The sequence below is a fragment of the Homalodisca vitripennis genome, chromosome 2 (assembly GCF_021130785.1).
Source record: "Homalodisca vitripennis isolate AUS2020 chromosome 2, UT_GWSS_2.1, whole genome shotgun sequence".
NCBI lineage: Eukaryota > Metazoa > Arthropoda > Insecta > Hemiptera > Cicadellidae > Homalodisca > Homalodisca vitripennis.
Genome location: NC_060208.1, coordinates 11,706,993 through 11,731,060, shown reverse-complemented (window position 1 = coordinate 11,731,060; position 24,068 = coordinate 11,706,993). Strand labels below are relative to the sequence as shown.

The window sequence follows — 24,068 nt, the reverse complement described above, 5'->3', positions numbered from 1 at the left end:
ATAATGGGCCCATAATTTGATTTCCTATAATACCTGCCCAAACGTTAAGTTTCTGAGGATGCTTTGTATGACTCAATCTGCCACTTTCAAATTCTAACAGTAGTTGTGTTATTGGTAATAATTATTGATTCCTGGCTTCGATTACTACATTATCACATGATGGTAGGGGAACATTTTGAACACTTATTCAATTTATTAAATTTTGTGAACCAACGTACTTATTATGCTTTTCTCCTAAATTGTAAGAGATAGATAACAAGTCAAATATTCGTACAAGAAATGTTTCTTTTAAAAAGAACTCTTCTTCGGCATGCAATTTATAGAATATTGCTATTTAAGAATTTTGAGTTTTCGGATTTTTTTATGAGTTTTTTTATTTTGAAAATGCAACGAAAGATGCCCTTACCACACTTTTGCCTAAAGAATATCTCAATAATAACCTTAGGAAACATTTGGTGATGTTTCATATTCAGTTAGACAGTACTGAATTTTATAAAGCTATTTTTAAAAGTTTGGTATAACCAGTAAATACTGCGAGAATACTTAACGTTTTTTTGCACCAAAATGGTCGGTGTCAATAAACTTTTAGATTGATATATAACACAGTCCATGTTTATATTCAGCGCAGTGTAGCGGGTGTTATATTGTTATATGTTGTATTCAGCACTTATCATTAGATAACCGAATCAAGCAGTGTCGAGCGTGGCTGCTGCTTGGATGGGTGACCGCTGAGCGATCCTGTCCTTGCAAGCAGCCCGCCTGCCCGGCCATTGGTGGTGGTTCGGAAGTCACCTTTAAGCCGTTGGTCGTTAGATTAAATGTTAGAGAGGGCTTCTTACCGCTAACTTCGCCTGGTAAAATAAGACATCTTTACTTTACTTTACTTTTACTATTATATTTAAAAAATTCCCTAAAATCATCTCTACCTCCAAAATCAAGCCCTGTTGGAGCATTTTACAAAGTTTAAAATAGTTTCATTGGATTCTTTGAGCACAAATTACGTGGAATTGAGAAATAAAAATGTGAATGTAACTGCAACAGCTATACACGACGCCCGAGTGGTCTGCCTCATCTGTTACTGATGTTTTATTTATGCTCTGATAGCACGTTATCAAATTAAAAATTGAAATATCGGGTGCGAGATATTTTTGACAGCGAGCTTTTTATTACCGAGTTTGAAGCTACAGGATTCAGTATTCGGTTTAGCGAGTCTACTAATATTTCAACAATTTGAGTAGTACACTTAAAGTGTCTGTAACGCCGAAATCCGTAGAAATTTTAATTTACCCAGAATATCCAGAAGCGATGGAATACAATTAATTCCATAAAAGATTTTTAAGGCTGAAGTTTCAGTAAAATACTAATCTTTATTTAACACTTGAATATACAGGGTGTAACAAAACTCTCTGTTTTGTTCCATGAATCAAGAGGAGCTACAAACTAAATGTAACTAATTGTCTACCTCTTATTCTCTATCTGTATATGTTTTTTACATTTTTATTTTTTATTTCAGAAAATCAGTAAATATATAAATCTGAAATTTGGTACATTTATTTTTCATTCAGTTTCCAGCCAAGGATAAAGTGAATATTTTATTATCATATCACGTTTTAAGATGGCGAATAGTTGAAGTTTTTGAAGCTTAAAACTGTAAAAACTCATAACATTATGTAAGTTGTTAAAGAATAATAAAAATTTTATATCTAATTACAAACATTTTGACACATGAAACATAAAAATCGGCTAAGAAATAATGTAGATGAAAGCTTTTAACTGTTGTAATACAACGAAGAGCTTTATATGTTACCACATTTACGGCAACATTAACAGACCAGTTTCAGAAAAGACGATCTCAGATAATCTTAGTTATTCTTAGGCTTACAGATCGACAGTTGCCATATGTAAAATCTGTTTCTCAGTTCACCAAATCGCGTTTAAATATTACTTATACAATGAAATTCTTGAGATATTTCGGCCTCTCTGTCGAGAGTCTGTAATAACCAACTGATAAATCTAAACTGTTTTGATTTATATTTGTTGAATAAAACTGTTTCTCCACAGTGGAACGCAAATTTATCGATGCGGTGTGAACCAGAAAAGTTAAATGTTAGAAAGAACCAGATAACCCAAAAACCATGATCCAAAAACCGATAATACTATTAACATTACACTTCTTTGTCTTCATAGAAGTTCTAGAAAATGTGTAATCAAATGTTACAGTAGGTCATCAATCCTGACAGAACTGTACAGAATATTACATTTACTTTACAGATTTTTACATGCCTGCATTAATGTTCAAATTCCAAAAGCTGATTAAATTATATAATTTTAGACAGAGAAAAAACTAAAGAGAAAAATAATATACAAAGAGGATACAAGAAAGAAAAGAAATTACTTTATTGGTAGTCAAGTGAATAAATTTCAAAATACAACCTGACATACAGAATAAACATCTTCAATATTTTGTTTCCATTACAATAAACAAAACAACACAAAAACAATTTGGGAGTGCCGATGGCCGAGCGGTCTAAGTCGTTGGACTTTGGGTCTGAGTTAGAGATAGCGCAGATTCAAACCCTATCTGTAACCGTTGCACTTTTTATCATTACCTTGTACTGTATCGACTCTCCCCCTTTATTTTGTTTGATAAGATCCTCGCAAAGGCCAGTGGGCCATGAGGAGGGACAGAATAAGGTACAAAGGGGATCGGTCTCTCCTTAAAAAAAAACATCCAGTCGTGATTCCAACATCCTTTTCATCAAGTACAAGCGGGTAGTACAAGCCATTAAAGAAACAGGCTTTATTTCAAACTCATACATTTTCATAATCGAAACGTTTTATATACAACAGTTATTTTCCGATTGGCAATATATTTATTAAACCTTATGGTGTATCAGATATAAATATTTATTTACTACATTGTGGTATTATCCACTTACAGGAGTACCCATCTAAATATAATGCTGCAATACATTTTATACATTTAAGAAGTTATATTTAATTACCAAATTGTCGTAATGAGGTAAACGTCTTCCTGACGTTACATAGAACAACTTATTGTAAGTTGAATTTCTGCAGGTGGGAATCTGTAATGTTACTTCTTTGTTTGAAGTTTTTTTTTACGATGGAAAGAAACAGGATTTTTCCGGACATTTGCCAACGTTCAGTGATAAAAAAATCAGTAACACTACGTTTGCATTCGTATTAATAACTAAAAAGAGAAAATAGTATTTGCTAATGATGGGGAATGTTTTGCCAGTGGCAGTCCCTAGGTCTGACCGTTAGATCGCGCTGTGGGAAGTTTTTCAGTGAGACAGCAGTGTTTTACCATTTTTCTATTTGTCAGACTTAAAAGGTATAAGAGTACTCGCGATATACGTTTAGTATGTTTACTTTATATAAGGAAAAACTTGGAAAAACTACGGTAAGAAAATAATAAAATCAATAGGTAGTATACAATAGAGGGAGTATGCGTGATCTATACTGTATCGATGCGAACAACACCACCGGATACATTTGGAGGTGTTATACTGTATTGGACACTCGATCTCAATATTGTTTAATGGATTCTCGAACGCCGGTATATGAGTAATGCAATGCACAGAAATTGGACATATGGAAAAATTTCCTTATCTTGTATAATTATTAGAAGAAGATATTACCCTTTACAAAAAAAAACCTTTTTTGACAATTACGGTCTACAATGCTCATTGTGTGTAACATAATACAGAAATGCGATTTTATTAATAATGTTAGAAAACTTTCTGATTATTTATTTTCTCTCAATTAATAACCAATAAAAAACAGAAAATTAATACTTTGAAAGAAATTTGCAACTACCCTAGTGTTTTTTAAAACGTGTAAAATCATTTTTTCCACTTCAACAGGGTATTGAAAGAGAACAGCCACGTGGCAAATTATAGAGTGTCAATAATCCTTGTTTAATTTTAAACTCAACGTTGGCTTCTTTGTAATTGGATCTACTAAAGTGGGTTTCTGTTTCCTGTTTGAAACCGTCATATTGTTCTAGCTAAAATCCCTTTATTCCCGCTCATAGGCTATGTATCTTAGTATTTGTTTTTCAATTCACGTATAATTTCTTGGAAATATGAAAATATCTTACATATTCATACTCATCGATCTTCGAAGTGACAGGCACCCCTGCTCGATAGAAGTGTGTATAGTGTGTATATAGTATTCATTAGAATGAACACTATATACAACAGACTTCTGAGGTACATTCTTCTAGATTTTAATTTGGATGATAACAATTGTCTATTTCATCATCTAAGGTATATATGCCAGATCTGCTCAACACTAGCTTTACCACCTGGTCCAACAGGTTATCGTTCAGAAAATGGCGACAATAACGACTTTTGTAAAAACTGCTAATACTTCCTATTCAGTTACATTTTTGACCCGAGGTTTCCTCCTTACATTTAACCTTATTACCTATTTTAACGTTCATCCTTCGAGTTTTCATGTAAATTTGGGTTATGGATTTCATTTACCCAATCGTGTCATGCATAACACGCCCAAGCTAAATGTGTGAAAAATGTGTTAGCGTCCATCTCCGTTATGTCCTAAGGTTTAATAGAATAGTTTTCCGTTTTCCGTCATTTTTCCATAGAAAAATAGATAGTAATCAAAACGTGTACGACAGTTTTGATTACTAGCCAGGATATATAAGAGCTCAAATGTTAACACCCTAGACACTGGAGCACGATTTCCTTGGCTTCGGAGTAATTTCAGAACAAGCCTGCGTCGGTTAAACATGTGAATTCGTGAAATTCTTTCTTTTCTTGTATGAAAAACTCTAGTTTGTCATTAAAATTAAGAATTCCTAGGTGCAAAGCTATGACCGAAATAGTTAAGATGGACATTCCAGTACAGTGCCTACACATAAGGATTGGTGGGGAGGCGAAGTACGGCCTAGTCGAAGTCCGCTACACAGTTATAAAAAATGTATAATGCGTTGATTGTAAAATGATATGTTTCATATAGTTACCATATATGTAGTGACCAGTTTGTTTTGAGATAGACAGACATATATCCTAGAATATAGTGATGATCTTCAAAATTTTGGTAGCAGATGTTAGCTTTTACAATGTTTTAAAACTCTTTACTGTGCAAAATTCTGCTTTATATAACTCAAGCAACAAAATTCCTGGCTCAAAAGGAAATGTAAAAATACTTTTTACAATACCAGGAATATTACACTTCATATACTGTAACTCATCTTGTAAATGGGTTTCTTTATAGGGTATGTAGTTTATGAAGTTTTAAATGTAAATCGACGATTATTGCAGCGAGAATGGGTCAAGAATTGTCCCCCCTAGAATAAAATAAACTGTAACTGCACAGCAACACATTGCATTAGTGAGGTTATAAGCTATAACGATAACACAGAGTGGTCGTAGTGTCCCTTGTGCGTAGTTCAGCTGACCGTTTAGAGGTTTAATGGTTTACCAGATTTTATTGCTACACCTGTTAACTGTGTATTACAGTATGTGATATAACATGTTTACAGTCAGCGCGGCACATCGTTTCAGGCGCATAAATACATTATTAACTTACTTCTAGAAGCGATTTTGTTTTGTAATTATCGAAACTGCAAATTTCTAACTCAATTACAGTTAAACATTCAATTATAGTAAGCAATCGCAGAAATATTTCATAATATTTTATCTTAAGTGGAAATCTTTCATATGATATACCATCTAGCTCATCATGTACTCATCAACACCAGCTTCCACTGAAAGTATGATAGTTGTTATAGGGTTTCTATAACTATATTTCATTATTACTCTGTGCAAGACACTAAGCAACCTCTGTTGTTATCCTTGTTCTCCATTGAGTATGTGCACTCAGCTGTTAAGACTTGGAAGGCTATCGCTGTTGTCAATGTTGTTAGCCTTGTTCTCCATGGAGTATTTACAATCAGCTGTTAAGACTTGGAAGGCTATCGCTGTTGTCAATGTTGTTAGCCTTGTTCTCCATGGAGTATTTACAATCAGCTGTTAAGACTTGGAAGGTTATCGCTGTTGTCAATGTTGTTAGCCTTGTTCTCCATGGAGTATTTACAATCAGCTGTTAAGACTTGGAAGGCTATCGCTGTTGTCAATGTTGTTAGCCTTTGTTCTCCATGGAGTATTTACAATCAGCTGTTAATACTTGGAAGACTATCCCTGTTGCCAATGTTGGTGGCCCTGTCACTCATAATTCTTTACAGGATCTACAAATGAAAGCTCTTAAATTCCAATTTAAAACCCTTAAATACCAATGCGATGCTCATGTGTTCATTTCTATTTAACTCACTTCTAAAATACTGGTATTATTTTAGCTAGATACAGAAGTTACACAAAGCTACCGCTTTATTTATTGTTTTATTTTATTATTTAATAACCACGCAGTTGGTTAAACTATCTAGTGATATCTAACATGTATTAAAAGTGACATTAGCAGGTCTAATCACTCAGTTCCTGATTTTTCACTTAAACAAATTAAATTTAAGAGTTTATTGACATATATATTTATTTTCAATTGAGATACAAAACCAAGACATAAAATATTATATTATATTTAAATTTTCTTAAAGTACGTACAATAATGTCCTTTAAATAGAAAGTTTTTTATCTTTTCCCAGTTGTCTAAAACATTCCCAAACAAGTTTCAGTATGCAGGATAACGGTATGCAATGAAAGTTATACTCGTGCTGAAATACCACTGAACTGTGCTGAATACTGGAGCAGCAGTGCTGAATACTATAAGAGGTCTGCGTCACTTCCAAATCGGTGACGATCAGCACAATACATGACCTCACTACTTATATACGAGTAAATGTGTATGTGTGTTTAAAATAAAGATATATAAATAAACAGATCCCTGATTATATGCTAATTTATACCTGATTTTATATAAATAAAGATTTAATCACAAAGAGAACCGCACCTACGGGATTCGAACCCGGATCTCTTACTTGCAAGAGAGCCCTGCCATTCCACCATAGAGTCCTTGCTTTTCACGATTAAATTATTATGAAAGGTATTTGTTCTTCCAATCCAAAAATATGTTGGTTTGGTTATTTAAACACAGTATGACAGAAGCCTAATAACCAGTCTCTGAGAACCTCTGTGGTATGCCTACATAAACTTCTAGGTGAAACAAACCCCCTGACCAACTTATTCTGTCAGTAAAGACTACTTTATTCGATCACACAGTCTAAAAGTATATAATTATTGAAACTCTGACTTACTAAGGATACACAGTCGAACCAACTTTCTGGTGTCAGAACTTCACAAAGTTCGGGTCAAGCTGACGGCGTGTTATATAACATGGATACATGTTAGAGGTTCGACCCATAACCAGAGAGCTCTCATGTGTAATATCTTACTCTCCTCTCCCTGCCCACAACAGAGTGCACAAAGTTCGGGTCAAGCTGACGGCATGTTATATAACATGGATACATGTAAGAAGTTCGACCCATAACCAGAGAGCTCTCATGTATAATATCTTACTCTCCTCTCCCTGCCCACAACAGAGTGCACAAAGTTCGAGTCAAGCTGACGGCGTGTTATATAACATGGATACATGTTAGAGGTTCGACCCATAACCAGAGAGCTCTCATGTATAATATCTTACTCTCCTCTCCCTGCCCACAACAGAGTGCACAAAGTTCGGGTCAAGCTGACGGCGTGTTATATAACATGGATACATGTTAGAGGTTCGACCCATAACCAGAGAGCTCTCATGTATAATATCTTCCTCTCCTCTCCCTGCCCACAACAGAGTGCACAAAGTTCGGGTCAAGCTGACAGTAATGGCGGTCACAAGGACTCTGTCGTTAGTTTAGGAGTGTCGATTTACGTCGGTCTAATACGTCGGGCTTTTGAATTAAGTTAGTTTGAGTTAATGCAGGTTCAAGTCCTGTCTGTGACCGTAGCATTTTTTATCAGTGTCGTCAATCTTGTACTCTGTATAACATCTCTCTTATTATGTTTTATAAGTCCCTCTTGCAGGCCAATGACCAATCAGAACGGGTAAGATAGGGGTTAAAAGGGGACCGGGCTTTATTTTTAACTAAACATGTTTGTATTTTACTGTTTTTCCTTCTTTATATTAACATTGAGTAACACTACAATTAAGCTTTCAGTAAAAGTCATGATGTGTTACCTACATAACTTTTATTTCCATACTGTAACTATGTATTTCTTTTTATGTATTAACAATAAATTTTAATATACCACATATTTTTAAACCCTTAGAAATGAAATGAAAGGTGGGACGACTTGAAGCTGCAACTGACATTCTCATCTCTACGTTCATGTGTTGATACAAACTTCTGTTGTATCTGGTGATATAACTGTGATAGACTTCTGAAATAGGTTTTGCTCGATGATGTTCCAATATTTATATTTTTAAACGTTTTATATAATTTTTTTTTAATTCATGTACAGAAAATTGTTTAGTTATTTGAACTACCCAGTAGCAGATCAGGTTAACATAGCTCTCACTAAACCCACCACGATTAATTGTTAACGCTTTAGTAGACTTTGCAATAAAATACATTACAAAATTAAAACAACATGCATGAAAGTTAAAAATTACAATTTTAACATCATTTATTGAGTTCGTAATTCGAAAAGCCCACAAACCTAAAACAATGAATATTAAAGAACCATACTATTAACCTAATCATTCAAAAATTGACCAAATGGATTCAGAATTAATTATCTATAAGCCTTTTTTTCTAAGCTATTTATTGAAACAGAAACTAAACTATATGTAAAATAAGTGCAGTTCAAATTATTGGCTTTTGTAAGAGTACCAAAAATTTTTAGACACAGTTATAATAAATTGAAATATGTTCACTTAAGGTTTTAGAAATCCAGAATAGGCTACCGTAAATTAACATATTTTTATACGCTTTATATAAAATTTTACAAGGGAAATTAATAATACTTTCAATTTAATATTCTATTGCCAAATACCAGCTATTTGTCTGACTGTTATTATTGAAACTGTTTGCTTTGATCCATTAATAAATCTAATAGCTCAGCGATCACATTTAAAATATTATATAAATACATTTAGATGAAATACTTTGATAGGAATTTAGACGCATGTTTAAAGTAAAGACGAGGCAGTCCGGCTACGGGCATGAGCAAACCCGATGCCAATACCATCTTGCCGCCAAAAACGTGGTAACTGAGACAAACGCAAGGCTATCAGTACTAAAATGGATTTTGAAAAGATGATTTAATTAATGAAAGCATGAGCTCTTTATATTTTTCATGTGGCTTAAAACGGTCTAGAGCTTACAGACCGTGAAAGATCCCAGTTTGCTCAAATAGAATAGAATATATTTATTTCCATCTTTTTCATTTATATTACATAATAAGATGACAACTTGGAAATAGCAAATAAGCACCATTTTCCAGTATTCGGTGGTTATTTTGGTAATTTAACTATAACATAAGTACAACTTAAATTAGTAGTCTTCCGTAATAAATTAACATTTTTATTTTTTCGGCTTCTATAGCGCATACCAACTAATAATAATAAAAATAAGTATGTAAGAGAAGGAATAAAAATCATATTTAATAATTGCACCTATTTTACAGTTATATCACCGTTAAAGAGAAAATAATTAAAGAGCATCACATTAAAGAAATACAAAATTTATAACAATATAGATTAATACTAGATTAGATCGTAAGCTAGACAGTCAAAGTTAGGAAACAATAGACAGTAAAATGTCTAAATCGTCAATATTATTGAGCCAAATTTTAACCTTTTTGGAAAACAATTTAAAACTAGTAATTTGTTTTTATATTATCAGGTAAAAGATTGAAGCATTTTGGGCCTAAGTATACAAATGTTTTTACAAATAATGATCTGTTTACCTTTGGTCTAACAAAAAAACGGCGGACTGTGCTTCGAGTAGAATAAAACAAAACTTTTTGAAAAATGCTTGAAGAACTTTAAATACAAAAAGGATTTTTATAGGTAAAATTTGCAGATGTTTGAACACATAGTCAGTGTGTTCACGCTTTTTTAAAAAAAGCATAATTCTAACAAAGTGTTTTCGGGTCACAAAAAGTTTATTAATTAAGTTATCAATTGGTAACGGATGTGTTAATCTCCAGCCAGTCGCGATACTTGCTACCTAGATTGAAGGGGGTAGATATATATATATCTACCCCATATATATATATGCTAAACCATATATATATATATATATATGGTTTAGCATTTGTAGATATAAGTTGTTCTGCACGGTGGGGCGAATATATTTCAAGCATTTAATCGTTTTAACAATGTTTCGACGCTGTGTGTAAACCGGAAATCCTAGATGACGTCATGACACTGACTGCGTAAGCGTAAGAATAAATGAAACATCAGTCTCAACAGTAATTTAGTTCTTATAGTTTACTAGCTGTTTCCCGCGGCTTCGCACGCGTCTCTTAAGCTTTGCCCGTATATTTCTTTGCCTTCAAATAGTGTTTGGATATTTTTAATATACGTAACTACTGTGTTGTAATTGCAGTTTATAATGTGCAGGCGCTTTGATAACTTTTATATCTTGCAGTACAGCCTGGTGGTTAGTTACATCAATGGGCATTGCGTATAAACCTTCTACATAGAAAAATACTAATTTTCATAGTGATCGGTCCAATAGTTTCTGAGTCTATAAAGGACAAACACACAAACATTCATTTTTATATATTATGATTGCAGAAACAGTTTAAACAAAATTTGTCGTTTCTCTTAAGCTTACTCTATGCTTTAAAACTATAAGTGTAAAGAAATTTATATATAAATATATTTTTTGTCCCATTATATATGTTTACAAAGAACAGCTGATTAAAAATTTGAAAAGACTCTTTCACTTAATAACATATGTTTGCTGCAATGCATTTCTTACGGGTATTTCTGTAACCAGTGGGGCGGAATCCTGAATCGGGAAAGGGATAAAAAGTATCCTATAACCTTCTACAGATCAAGACGAACAAATTAAAAAAAAAAATTAGGCGAATCCGTCCAGCCGTTTGTGAGTGATGCTGTTACACACGAACAGTTTCATTTTTATATATATAGATTTAACTTTTTTAAAGGTATTTTGGAAGAAACTTTTTCGTAACCGTCTTTTACTTCAGGTTTTCAAATTCAAAATAATTGCAATAAAAATGTAAATTAAAACAGTATATTTGAACACGACGTTTCGGAAAATCATACTTGCTACCCTCTTCTTCAGGTAACGTAATTTAACACCATTTTCCCTTTAGAGAGTGGAAGTTTGCTTGAATAACACAGGACAGTGAGTTACGCTCGATATCAGCCATGACTTAATGGGTTTATTAGTAATATTTTTCTATATTTTTAATATGCCAGTATTATAACAACAAGGTAGGAGAACGCTACACCTCGTGTAAAGAAGAAAAAAAGAATTGAAATTGTGTCAGCTTATTGAGTTCATCAATGCTCAGCAAAATTTCATGGTCAGACACGCTTATGAGCTACGATGTTTCATCGAGCTCATTTTTGTATATGTAGAAATTAAGTTTCATACAAAATTTGAAGTTTACAGATGAAATTTTTCTCGACATATCTTGCCACATAACACATTTACATTTTTCTTCATTAAATTTGGGTTTATATTAGTGTTTAAATAGTAAAGGTGTAAACACCAAGTTGTCGTAAAATGATGCTGGATGTATGGAATGGTTATGATTATGAGATAATTAATTCCATAGGTTAATATGTGACATTTTTAAATCTCTTGAAGTGTACTGAGTTTGTTTACAAACTTATTTTGCTGCCTTTTCTTCGTCTCCATCATGGTTAGCCATAAGACCAATGTAAACATATTTGCAAACGCTCAGCCAACTCCCATGGAGTGACATGCACCATAATCGAAATGACTGTGCCTCATATAGAAATGAAGCTTCGTACACAATTTCAAGCATTTCAAAGGTCATTTCGTTTTCGAAATATCTTGCGGACAGACAGACAAACAGAAATGAATCTTTTCCACTTCTATGAGTGATAGGCTTTGCTACCGTTCAGCCAATTAACTATACTTTTAGCATTGTTAACTAAAGGAAAATGGGGAAGTCCAGTTGTTCAAACTCTATATTTGTACTTTATTATTCAACGATGTCAAATGAACGTAATATTGATGATGTCTTTTCAAATTACCCATTGATACCCATAGAACAAAGTTTATAAAAAAAAACGTTTTTTGTCCACGGTACCTCTGGAGGAGTTGGAGACAGTCTGTAACCACACGGTGACTCTGGCAACAGAACAGCCACGAGCCACCGTCACGAGCCCAGGGTTCCCCTAGGACTACCCATTGGTACCCATAGGACAAAGTTTAAAAAAGAAACGTTTCTTGTCCACAGAACCTCTGGAGGAGTTGAAGACAGTATGTAACCGCACGATGACTCTGACAGCAGAACAGCCTCGAGCCACCGTCACAAGCCCAGGGTTCCCCTAGGACTACCCATTGGTACCCATAGCACAACGCTTTAAAAAAAATTTTTCCTGTCTACAGAACCTCTGGAGGAGTTGAAGACCGTCTGTAACCGCACGGTGACACTGACAGCAGAACAGCCTCGAGCCTCCGTCACTAGCCCAGGGTTCCCCCGCACCTATCCAGACAATATCGAGTGTCACACCACCGTGCTGGCGCCTCACGGCTATCGACTGGTCGTTGACTTCGATGAACTCATCCTTGAGGACGAACGCTTGGAGTAAGTTGATGATTTTTTCTCTCTGGATGTTTGATTATTAAAAGAATTTTTATGAAAACATTTTGTACGACACTAATGTATAATGGTTTTTGTAATAAGTGTTGGTAGTAATCCATCACAATAGAGGTACGATAACTTGATTTACTTTTAGTTTTCAAAGAGAGGGTTTGGATTGTATAACTTCAGAGAGTTGTATCTTTTATTTTCAGCATTGAAGAAAATCTATTATGTGATTCATAGGCCAAGAAAAACATATATAAAAAACATAAAGTAACCACGCTCATTTTGCTCCTTGCTTGGTTGATGGAGTAGGTTCGTGAAGTTGGCCCCCTTCTGCAAGAAAGCACTAATGTGGTGTCCACTCGTTAGTGCTTCGTTAGTGTTCCAACTCACAAGGTTAGTGTTCTTTCACTTCAAAAGTGTTTAACCGAACTAGTTAGGGACGAAATATGACGGACGGAGGTTATTGAAATACATAAAACTATCATCATAAAGTGCTGTCTTCAGCTCAAACTAAGTTATTGGTGTGGCATATTTAATAGCAACCGACAAAACATACATAGTAAGTTATATCACTTTGAAGCGTCAAGATAAAGAGATTAAAAATGGTGATTATGAGCTAAAGACTCTGTGTTAATATGGTAATACACTTTAAGTAACCTCTCCTTTTATTAACCCCCGTTTAGTAACCCCCTTCCTTTCTAAATTCCCTCCCAAGTCGACAGTCAATAAGAGGGGCGTAGATCATCTTAGAAGAAATTATTCCAATGATTTTGGAAAACAAGACTGTATTCTTATACAATATAAATACATTTTCACCTCCAGGCGTTTGAATAACGCTGATGATGTATAGCCTTCAATGAATACATTAATTGAATGTCTTCAGCTCAAACTGTTACTGGTGTTGCATATTTAATACCAAACAACAAAACATAAATAGTAAGTTATGTCTCTCTGAAGTGACAAGATAAAAATATGAGCTAAAGACTGAGTGTTAATATGGTAATACACTTTAAGTAACCCCCTTTTAGTAACCCCCCTTTAGTAACCCCCTTTGGGTAACCCCCCTTAAATATCCTCCATAGTCGGCAGTCACTAAAAGGGGCACGGTTCAAGATAAATTTGGGTCTTAGAAGAAATAATTATTATATGGTTTTGGAAAAGGAGTCTGTATTCTTATAAAATATAAATAAATGTTCTGCTCCACACATTCGTCTAACGCTGATGACATATAATCTTAAACGAATACATTAATTCATTACTGAAAGTTATTGCTTGGTTAACAAGCTATTGGAAGTATTGTTACCTACAAAATTTACATGCAAGCAGCATTTTGAACAGTATAAACTCGGCCCTAAAACAAAGCAGCCAGCGATTCTACCGTTCCACAAAAGAAAACAAACTCACCAGAGGTTTGATATAAACAGTACTGATCCCGATCGGATGAAACCAATCGCTCCACCTAATCTCCCGTAATGCCGCCGCCCGCGCTCGCTGTACCTCCACCCATCATAACTTCGGTCCCGTTATTTTAGCACCTCTTTCGTTGGCTTTCAACACTGTAGGGTTTCATTCACGTGTCTTTCTCTTTCTTATTTCTTCTTTAGCAGTGGTCTGAACCACTGGTATGCCATGTGAAATGGAACAATGTACAGACAACAATTACATTGTTGAGTTTTGTTGATGGAATTATATAATCTTTCCCAAACAATTCTTACAGCAAGAGAAAGGATAAGTAAATTGTATTCATTTCCTTAAATTATAAGACTATTTACACTTGATTCATTTTGTATTTAAAAACACTGAAAACTACACATAACGTAATTATGGTAGGAAGGGTTGATTCAATTGAATTTTGAGTTTAGCTCCAGTTCACCTTCCTTTTATTGCAGCGTCTGGTATCTGAATTGTGTACCTGATGAGATAATGAGACTACCACTTCACATATTTATAGGTGTTTTTGGTGTGGAAATTATGTAAATGTTTCGTTTTGAGCTTCTTCGTCGTTGAATTTCTATGGATCTCTTCAGACGAACATGACTTCAGATTACAGGAATCAAGACTGACAGAGCGTAAGATACCAGACGCTGCAAGAAAAGAAAGGGTGAACTTGAGCTAAATTCAGCTGAAACTTACATTTTTGGAGGTTCCATCATGGTATATAGATATATACATATAATCATATAATTAAGCTTAATAATGTATACTGTAACTTCTGTTATAAAGTTATAAGAATAAAAACACTAAAATACGTAATTAATTAAAAATATCTTACTGCAATGTACTAAGTAACCAATACTTGGATTGTTCTATTAATATAGAGTTCTCATTTTGGAAGTGTTAACATGGTTTAGGTTTGCACCTAAACCAAAAATCACCTAATCCAAAAATATTGGATTTTGAGAAAGAGTTTGAGCAAGTTTTTGGAGCAAAAGATGCAATTTTCATGTTTATTTTGAATTAATCAAACATTTGTAACACATTAACGGTCTTGTATCCAGTATCGGAGAGCAGTTTATATTCTACAGTATAATAACCCTAATGTTTAAACATAACACTTCCTCAATTGTAGCATACATAGTATTCAAAAACAGGAACAATTTGTTCCAAACATTAGTGTTATTACTGTTTACTAATATTTTCACGAAGGAGTTTGTAGTTCACTATAGGATTGCATGCAACATGTAAAAATTAGGAAATGTTTGTATCAATATTGTATATAATAAACATGTTATCGTGTTTTGTATGCAAATCTCGCCCACAAGAATAGATCAAAGATCTATGAATAGAATGACAAATGAGAAACATCAAGGAAATGACTTCAAATAACTCACACGTTGTATTGTATAAATATACTTACTTACTTCAATAACAATAGCTGAATTAGAATTTCTGGTCATAATCGCTGTAATGGAAAATTAATTATGAATTCGAACTAAAGCGCTGTAAAAGCCTATTGTAATTTTGGAGTTGGTTGATATACGGTATAAGAACTTAAGCCTCCAATAAAATTGAAACTCAAATATCGTAACACATGGAGAAGTTTTGATCAATTAATTGACGTTCGTGAGTCTCTCCACATTGGCTGTGTCCTAATTAATAAGTTTACAATTTTTAGTCTTTTATTAGCACCAAAATAAAATACGTTAGTATTTCAATAGCACCAATGATTTTGCAACACGAGATAAATTGTCTGGTATACGGGGATAAAAATAAGAACATTTCGATGTGAAATTAATTATTCCTTAAGTGTCAACATTTATTCCCATTATATGCCGTAAATTGTGTTGTCGTTTCCACATTCGTACACAGTTCAGAAAAGGCTCGGTTGTGTCACCATTTGGATCGCAAATAAAAAAAAATCACGATTGTGCACTTAATGAGACAATAATAATACTTCTTCATCTATATGACACTGTAGTCTAGGTGTCTTAGATGTGAAAAAGATCTAAAGAGCTCGTTCTGGACGTCTTCGTCACCAGTGGAATCCAGAATTGAGTGTGGTACAATATGTGATTCCATACGCTGCACTAGGTAAAATGGAACTAAACTCGCAGTTACAATTCTCGCAGTGTAAACAGTAAATTACAAGGAAGTTTTACAATATACCACTGAAATACCTTAGGACTTTGTCTCACGGGGCTCTGTCCGTCAGAAAAAGCCCTCATGATCCTATAATTTGACATGCATCTCGATTTTGTGAACTATAGGATACTTTTATGTATTAACTAAAAAAAAATTCGTTATATATCATGCAGTTATTTAAAAGTTGGTTTAAAAGTCAACATAAACCGGCAATCTAAGTGGTTTGTTCACTCAAACAACACACTCTACACATTCACGGCCAGACTCGCTCATCTGTCACAGTTTTTGTTACACTCCTTCATCGTTGGGTGGCGGCTCTCTCGTCGTTTGTCACCCACTTCCATCCATCATCTGTAGTACTGTGTCAGCATGTTCAGTAGGACACAAGGCACTCTACACATTCACGGCCAGACTCCCTCATCTGTCACAGTTTTTGTTACACTCCACCATCATTGGGTGGCGGCTCTCTCGTCGTTTGTCACCCACTTCCATCCATCATCCATCATCTGTAGTACTGTGTCAACATGTTCACTGGGACACAACGCACTCTACACATTCACGGCCAGACTCCCTCATCTGTCACAGTTTTTGTTACACTCCTTCATCGTTGGGTGGCGGCTCTCTCGTCGTTTTGTCACCCACTTCCATCCATCATCTGTAGTACTGTGTCAACATGTTCAGTAGGACACAAGGCACTCTACACATTCACGACCAGACTCCCTAATCTGTCACAGTTTTTGTTACACTCCACCATCGTTGGGTGGCGGCTCTCTCGTCGTTTGTCACCCACTTCCATCCATCATCTGTGGTACTGTGTCAACATGTTCAGTAGGACACAAGGCACTCTACACATTCACGACCAGACTCCCTAATCTGTCACAGTTTTTGTTACACTCCTTCATCGTTGGGTGGCGGCTCTCTCGTCGTTTGTCACCCACTTCTATCCATCATCTGTAGTACTGTGTCAGCATGTTCAGTAGGACACAAGGCACTCTACACATTCACGGCCAGACTCCCTAATCTGTCACAGTTTTTGTTACACTCCTTCATCGTTGGGTGGCGGCTCTCTCTCGTCGTTTGTCACCCACTTCCATCCATCATCTGTAGTACTGTGTCAACATGTTCACTGGGACACAAGGCACTCTACACATTCACGGCCAGACTCCCTAATCTGTCACAGTTTTTGTTACACTCCTTCATCGTTGGGTGGCGGCTCTCTCGTCGTTTGTCACCCACTTCCATCCATCATCTGTAGTACTGTGTCAACATGTTCACTGGGACACAAGGCACTCTACACATTCACGGCCAGACTCCCTAATCTGTCACAGTTTTTGTTACACTCCTTCATCGTTGGGTGGCGGCTCTCTCGTCGTTTGTCACCCACTTCCATCCATCATCCATCATCTGTAGTACTGTGTCAGCATGTTCAGTAGGACACAAGGCACTCTACACATTCACTTCACGGCCAGACTCCCTAATCTGTCACAGTTTTTGTTACACTCCTTCATCGTTGGGTGGCGGCTCTCTCGTCGTTTGTCACCCACTTCCATCCATCATCCATCATCTGTAGTACTGTGTCAGCATGTTCAGTAGGACACAAGGCACTCTACACATTCACGGCCAGACTCCCTAATCTGTCACAGTTTTTGTTACACTCCTTCATCGTTGGGTGGCGGCTCTCTCGTCGTTTGTCACCCACTTCCATCCATCATCTGTAGTACTGTGTCAACATGTTCAGTAGGACACAAGGCACTCTACACATTCACGACCAGACTCCCTAATCTGTCACAGTTTTTGTTACACTCCACCATCGTTGGGTGGCGGCTCTCTCGTCGTTTGTCACCCACTTCCATCCATCATCTGTGGTACTGTGTCAACATGTTCAGTAGGACACAAGGCACTCTACACATTCACGACCAGACTCCCTAATCTGTCACAGTTTTTGTTACACTCCTTCATCGTTGGGTGGCGGCTCTCTCGTCGTTTGTCACCCACTTCTATCCATCATCTGTAGTACTGTGTCAGCATGTTCAGTAGGACACAAGGCACTCTACACATTCACGGCCAGACTCCCTAATCTGTCACAGTTTTTGTTACACTCCTTCATCGTTGGGTGGCGGCTCTCTCGTCGTTTGTCACCCACTTCCATCCATCATCTGTAGTACTGTGTCAACATGTTCAGTAGGACACAAGGCACTCTACACATTCACGACCAGACTCCCTAATCTGTCACAGTTTTTGTTACACTCCTTCATCGTTGGGTGGCGGCTCTCTCGTCGTTTGTCACCCACTTCCATCCATCATCTGTAGTACTGTGTCAACATGTTTAGTAGGACACAAGGCACTCTACACATTCACGGCCAGACTCCCTAATCTGTCACAGTTTTTGTTACACTCCTTCATCGTTGGGTGGCGGCTCTCTCGTCGTTTGTCACCCACTTCCATCCATCATCCATCATCTGTAGTACTGTGTCAGCATGTTCAGTAGGACACAAGGCACTCTACACATTCACGGCCAGACTCCCTAATCTGTCACAGTTTTTGTTACACTCCTTCATCGTTGGGTGGCGGCTCTCTCGTCGTTTGTCACCCACTTCCATCCATCATCCATCATCTGTAGTACTGTGTCAACATGTTCAGTAGGACACAAGGCACTCTACACATTCACGGCCAGACTCCCTAATCTGTCACAGTTTTTGTTACACTCCTTCATCGTTGGGTGGCGGCTCTCTCGTCGTTTGTCACCCACTTCCATCCATCATCTGTAGTACTGTGTCAACATGTTCAGTAGGACACAAGGCACTCTACACATTCACGACCAGACTCCCTAATCTGTCACAGTTTTTGTTACACTCCTTCATCGTTGGGTGGCGGCTCTCTCGTCGTTTGTCACCCACTTCCATCCATCATCTGTAGTACTGTGTCAGCATGTTCACTGGGACTTAGCGCACTCTACACATTCACGACCAGACTCCCTAATCTGTCACAGTTTTTTGTTACACTCCACCATCGTTGGGTGGCGGATCTCTCGTCGTTTGTCACCCACTTCCATCCATCATCTGTAGTACTGTGTCAGCATGTTCTCTAGGGCACAAGGCACTCTACACATTCGCGGTAGTGTGGCGCCTTTTCCGTCCATCGTCTGTAGTGCTGTATCCACAAGTTCTCTTCGAAACAACATTTCCTGACTAAAAGATTTATATTTATTGTATACATTTAAATCTAACTTTGAAAAAAGTGGATACAAATGGAAACTCATTTATCTAATCGTCAAAATAGAAACTACAAATCTATAGACATAATTTGACATACTGTTGGGTTTTTTTAACCTTAAAGTATTGTCACCTGATATAGATAAAACTGCTTTTTTCTTTAAATAAGTAAGTTTATATCTCGAATTTAAAGTTAGTAGTAATTACTCTTACAGCAGTTATCTTATATTTCGTAAATAAATGTGTGATTTTTATATCTATTTCTTATGAGGTAATTCTAATACCAGCCTGACAAAACAAAAGTTTATAGCTTAAGCTATTTCCACAACTATTTCATGAACGTAACTAAATAAAACTTCCCTCTTAATAAACTGATCTATATATTATTAATAACTGGAGACATTTACACTATTTCTGTCATCACTTGGATAAGATCTCGATGGTAGAAAGAATTTATAACGAGCCATACACGAGATTTAATTGATAGTCCTGCCAATCATTTTGGTATAGATTACTATGTTCCAAAACTTTTCTTTAAAATTACAGTTATTGTCCCTCATTCCACCTCAGACGTTTCAAATTAAAATTTGAATAAAGAGATTTTTAGTTATAATTTTTAGATACTTCAATATAGATAACATTTGATTAATTATATTACATAGGGACAAAATAGGACTGTTGCAGGAAGCTTACACTACGTCATTTATTGCATTGTTACGTCAAAGAATTAGCTGAAGTCTACTAAAACAGTTGAGTATCTGACTGTAAGCACTTCACATATGATGATCAAGAAGAGCACACTTTCTGGACTGTCTTTCTCCTGAAAATCTAACCGCATCGATAAGACTTGATGAGGGTTGCTAACATCCTACATATTGATACTGTTTAACTAATCACAATCTCTTTCCATCAAATGAGAATTCTAGATTGTGTGCGAGTAAATATATTCTGTCAATGTCTTCATGTCTTAAGCAACGTCGCAAAGATTTTCCAGATATTGACAGTGCCACCCTCCAACTCCTGCAACTTCCCATCTCCTATGTCTCAAAAAGAGTAAGAATTCATCAGCTACCAGGGTACTGTTAAGGTGTACTGTCACGTTAACACTATAACTTTGGGTATATTACCTGCAGTACCACAAGTTCCTCAAGGTACTGCACGTAGTGTTTTTTTCTAAAATCACCAGCCAGCAAGCCAACCGGTCATCCAAAATTCACAGCTAAGCAATTATGGAGAGTCCTGTCCAAAACCTCAAATCCTGGACTCTCAAATATGGGTACACTCGTCCAGCTTACTTTCTGGAAGAAATTTTTCTGAGTTTGATTTTTTATGTTGGGCATTGGAAGTGCCAATAACGTTTAACTAAAGGGGTAACTTAAATTTTGAACGTGCAGTCTTTCTTCTAACCAACAATGAGGCTGCTAATCAAGATAATGCGATTACTATAGTAGTTTCTTCCTTAGGCTTGCGAGCGCTAAATACAAATAGTAACACTTTCAAAATAATTATTGAGAAAATGAATCTGCTTTAAAGTCCAGCAATATGTAGGATATCTTAACAACGTTTTAGTATAAGTATATTCGTTCTTGCAATAAATAGTTAAAAATATTTTTATAAATACAATATATATTTTAGTTTATGAATATTATTTATAATATATAATTTTCAATGAAAGATATTCTTTTCACCTATGTTACACTAACAGTAAAACATCAGATGTTACGGTTGACCATTATTGAGTTTTTAAACTAATGCTAGTCTCAATACTACTTTTTCTCGCAGTTATTGTTAGTTTACTTTCTACAACTGGCCACGCTACTGGATGAAGTGGTCAGTTTTATTCCGAAAACAATCAGTTTATTATTTTTAAATGTATTTCAATATGGTAAAAATAACTTTTACTTATTTTGTAAAATTTTACTGACACTGCAACCATGCTCTATATTATTTTCACACATTTAATAGTTTAAATGCATTTTCACACGAAATAAACATACAGAAGCTAAATATATTTATAATCTTTTGTAAATATTTGATGGGGAATATTACAGGGGTAAAATGATCCCCCGCCGATGTAGGTAAGCTTATATGAACGTCGTGGTAAACCCCAGATTTTACTCTGCCGCATTATATTTGTCACGGGTTTGGTGCACTGACAGAAGACAAGCGTATCGTTTGTCATCCAAACAACCATTTATCCAGAGCCGACAGTTCTAAAAATATACATGTCGCGATAAACCAACAGCACAAATAAAAACCTAAAAGGAAATTGGGAAGTAAGTAGATTTGGGATAGGAAGGACAATAATGGCGATAGCAATCCCTCAAAGACACTTTTAGCTTCTGCGGCCTCAGTGATCATTTCATCCTTCTAATGGAAGTGAGTGGTCGAAGACAAGAATATGGTACAAAGATTGCAGGGTTCTAACCTCATTAACGTATTTTCGACAGTGGTTCCGTGTCCGTTCTGATTGTTTCCTTTATTTTTTAGACTTAAATTGCGTAGATATATACCAGCTACTATTATATTACGTATTCAAGCTGTAATAAATTTGTTACTAGTTTTACAGGAACAATAACATTACTATAGGGATTTCTTACACATATGTTACACATACTGTTACCCACTTCCCATTTATTACTTCTCAAGTACAATATAAAATTATATGTAAACGTTTTAAAATAGCATTTAATCATTTCTCAGATACATGATGGTCAATTGAAAACATTGGATCCAAACCCTAAGTCGGATTATACTGCCGTTTTATTGTGTGTGTCTTCAAAGAAGAATGTACGGATAATTACATTGTTATTTAAGAATTTGTTAGAATTTTTACCGGGTCTTTTTCGTTTAAGGGCCAGCACCTTACAAACATACTATACCTGACTGACAGTGCATTTAATCGTTTTTTTAGTGTTATTAGTTCGTAGGGTAGTAGTCCAGGTACTACTTCTAGTATAAACTCGTCTTATCTTATCAGTGATAAACGCGCGCCGCTTATCTTTTGCCTGTAATGAAACCTGCGTCAGTTCTGTCTGAGTTTTGTGTATGTAAGCATGGTGAGTTGATCTGGGCTTGGACTTTGCAAGCTCGAGTTAATTTTTTTTCTAAAAGAGCAAGCAGCGCAAAGCGCTGCGCAGCGGGCAAGCATCACGTGATCTGAGTTTTGAATAGGCAAGCTAGGGTCTTTTGTGCTGGCCCTTAAACGAAAAAGACCCTTTTTACCTACAATAAAAGAGGGGTAGAGCCCCAAAATCAGAGAGGTTATTTGTAATGAATTAATGCGACGTAGGTCCTTACATCCTTATAAGGAACTTTCAGTTCTTTTGATCGGTTCCTCCAGATAGCAAGTTAACCTCAGCCACATACACGTTCGTAAAGGAAGATTTATGTAATCTTTGAAAAAAATATACAGAACAGTCAGGTCTTTGTAGTTTTTACAGATAATAAAAATTATTGTTACAATTATTTTTACATAGTAACTTATGCTTTTGTAACATTTGAATGTTTTCCACATAATATTTGTGAGTACAGAATAAAGTTAACGTATTAAAATTAGACAGCTCTCGAGGGTTTTTCACCATTCAGGAGTGAGTTTATTAAAAATACGAAATTTCGATTATTCATATCGTGTAGTGTGTGTTGCCTGTGTATCGCTATGAATATTAATAATTTTTATATTGTATATTTATATCTGAACGCGTGGATACTTGTTCACTTATTTCGCTATTTCACTGTATATCAAGATTTGTTTCATATTATATTATTAATAAGAGGTGTTGCACTGTGGCTAATATTTTTAGAATTTCAAACGTTTTATTTCATCTGCCCATTATGAACTCATCAACAGAGTAAAGCGCTTTTGACACCAGGAGGGTTTTCGCACGAGCTTTGAATGTTTTATCATTAAGTTGTTTGATAGCTTCGGGGAGCCTATTGATTAGTCCGACACCAACTTGAGACATCAAGCGTTCTGTTCTTCGATTCGAAAGTTGACCTTGACCTTTTGTTACGTACTGAGGGACATCTCTGTTCTGTAAACTCATATTTGAGTGCACAGGATGATCTCAAGGATATAGATACAGGGTAAAGTCAGTAATCCAAGATTCGTAAAGGTATCGTTGTACGAGTCTAAAAGGATAAATTTTAAAAGCATTCTGACTACTTTCTTTTGAGATGTAAAAATACTTCCAAGTGTTTATTAAACTGCTCAACAAGCTTAAGCTGTAAAGCAAATTTGGTTTTACGTATTTGGCTGCCACAGATAAGTACGGTATAAAGCTCAATTACGCCAGATAAATGTGGAAAGTTTAATTATGTATTATTGAACTAAAAAGTTGTACTAGCCAACTATACAATATGTATAATAGATTTGTACAGTGCTTAATCGTATACTGAGTAGGATACGATATTAAACTGTACAGGATACATTGGTGGACTGTGTGTATACTCAGCGACCAGCCCAGTGGTTACGCAATTGTCAAGTCCGACAGCGTTTAAAATTTTGTAACAT

The 24,068-nt window shown here is 35.7% G+C and overlaps 1 protein-coding gene across 1 annotated transcript in view; it reads left to right on the top strand.

Moving 5' to 3' along the window:
• The window catches only part of LOC124355534, a 248,782-nt gene that overhangs the window by 136,134 nt on the left and 88,580 nt on the right, over positions 1 to 24,068 (top strand). Inside the window, exon 8 of the mRNA XM_046806698.1 lies at positions 12,560 to 12,758. Coding sequence (XP_046662654.1) covers positions 12,560 to 12,758 — 199 coding nt within the window. The remainder of the gene's footprint in view (positions 1 to 12,559; positions 12,759 to 24,068) is intronic.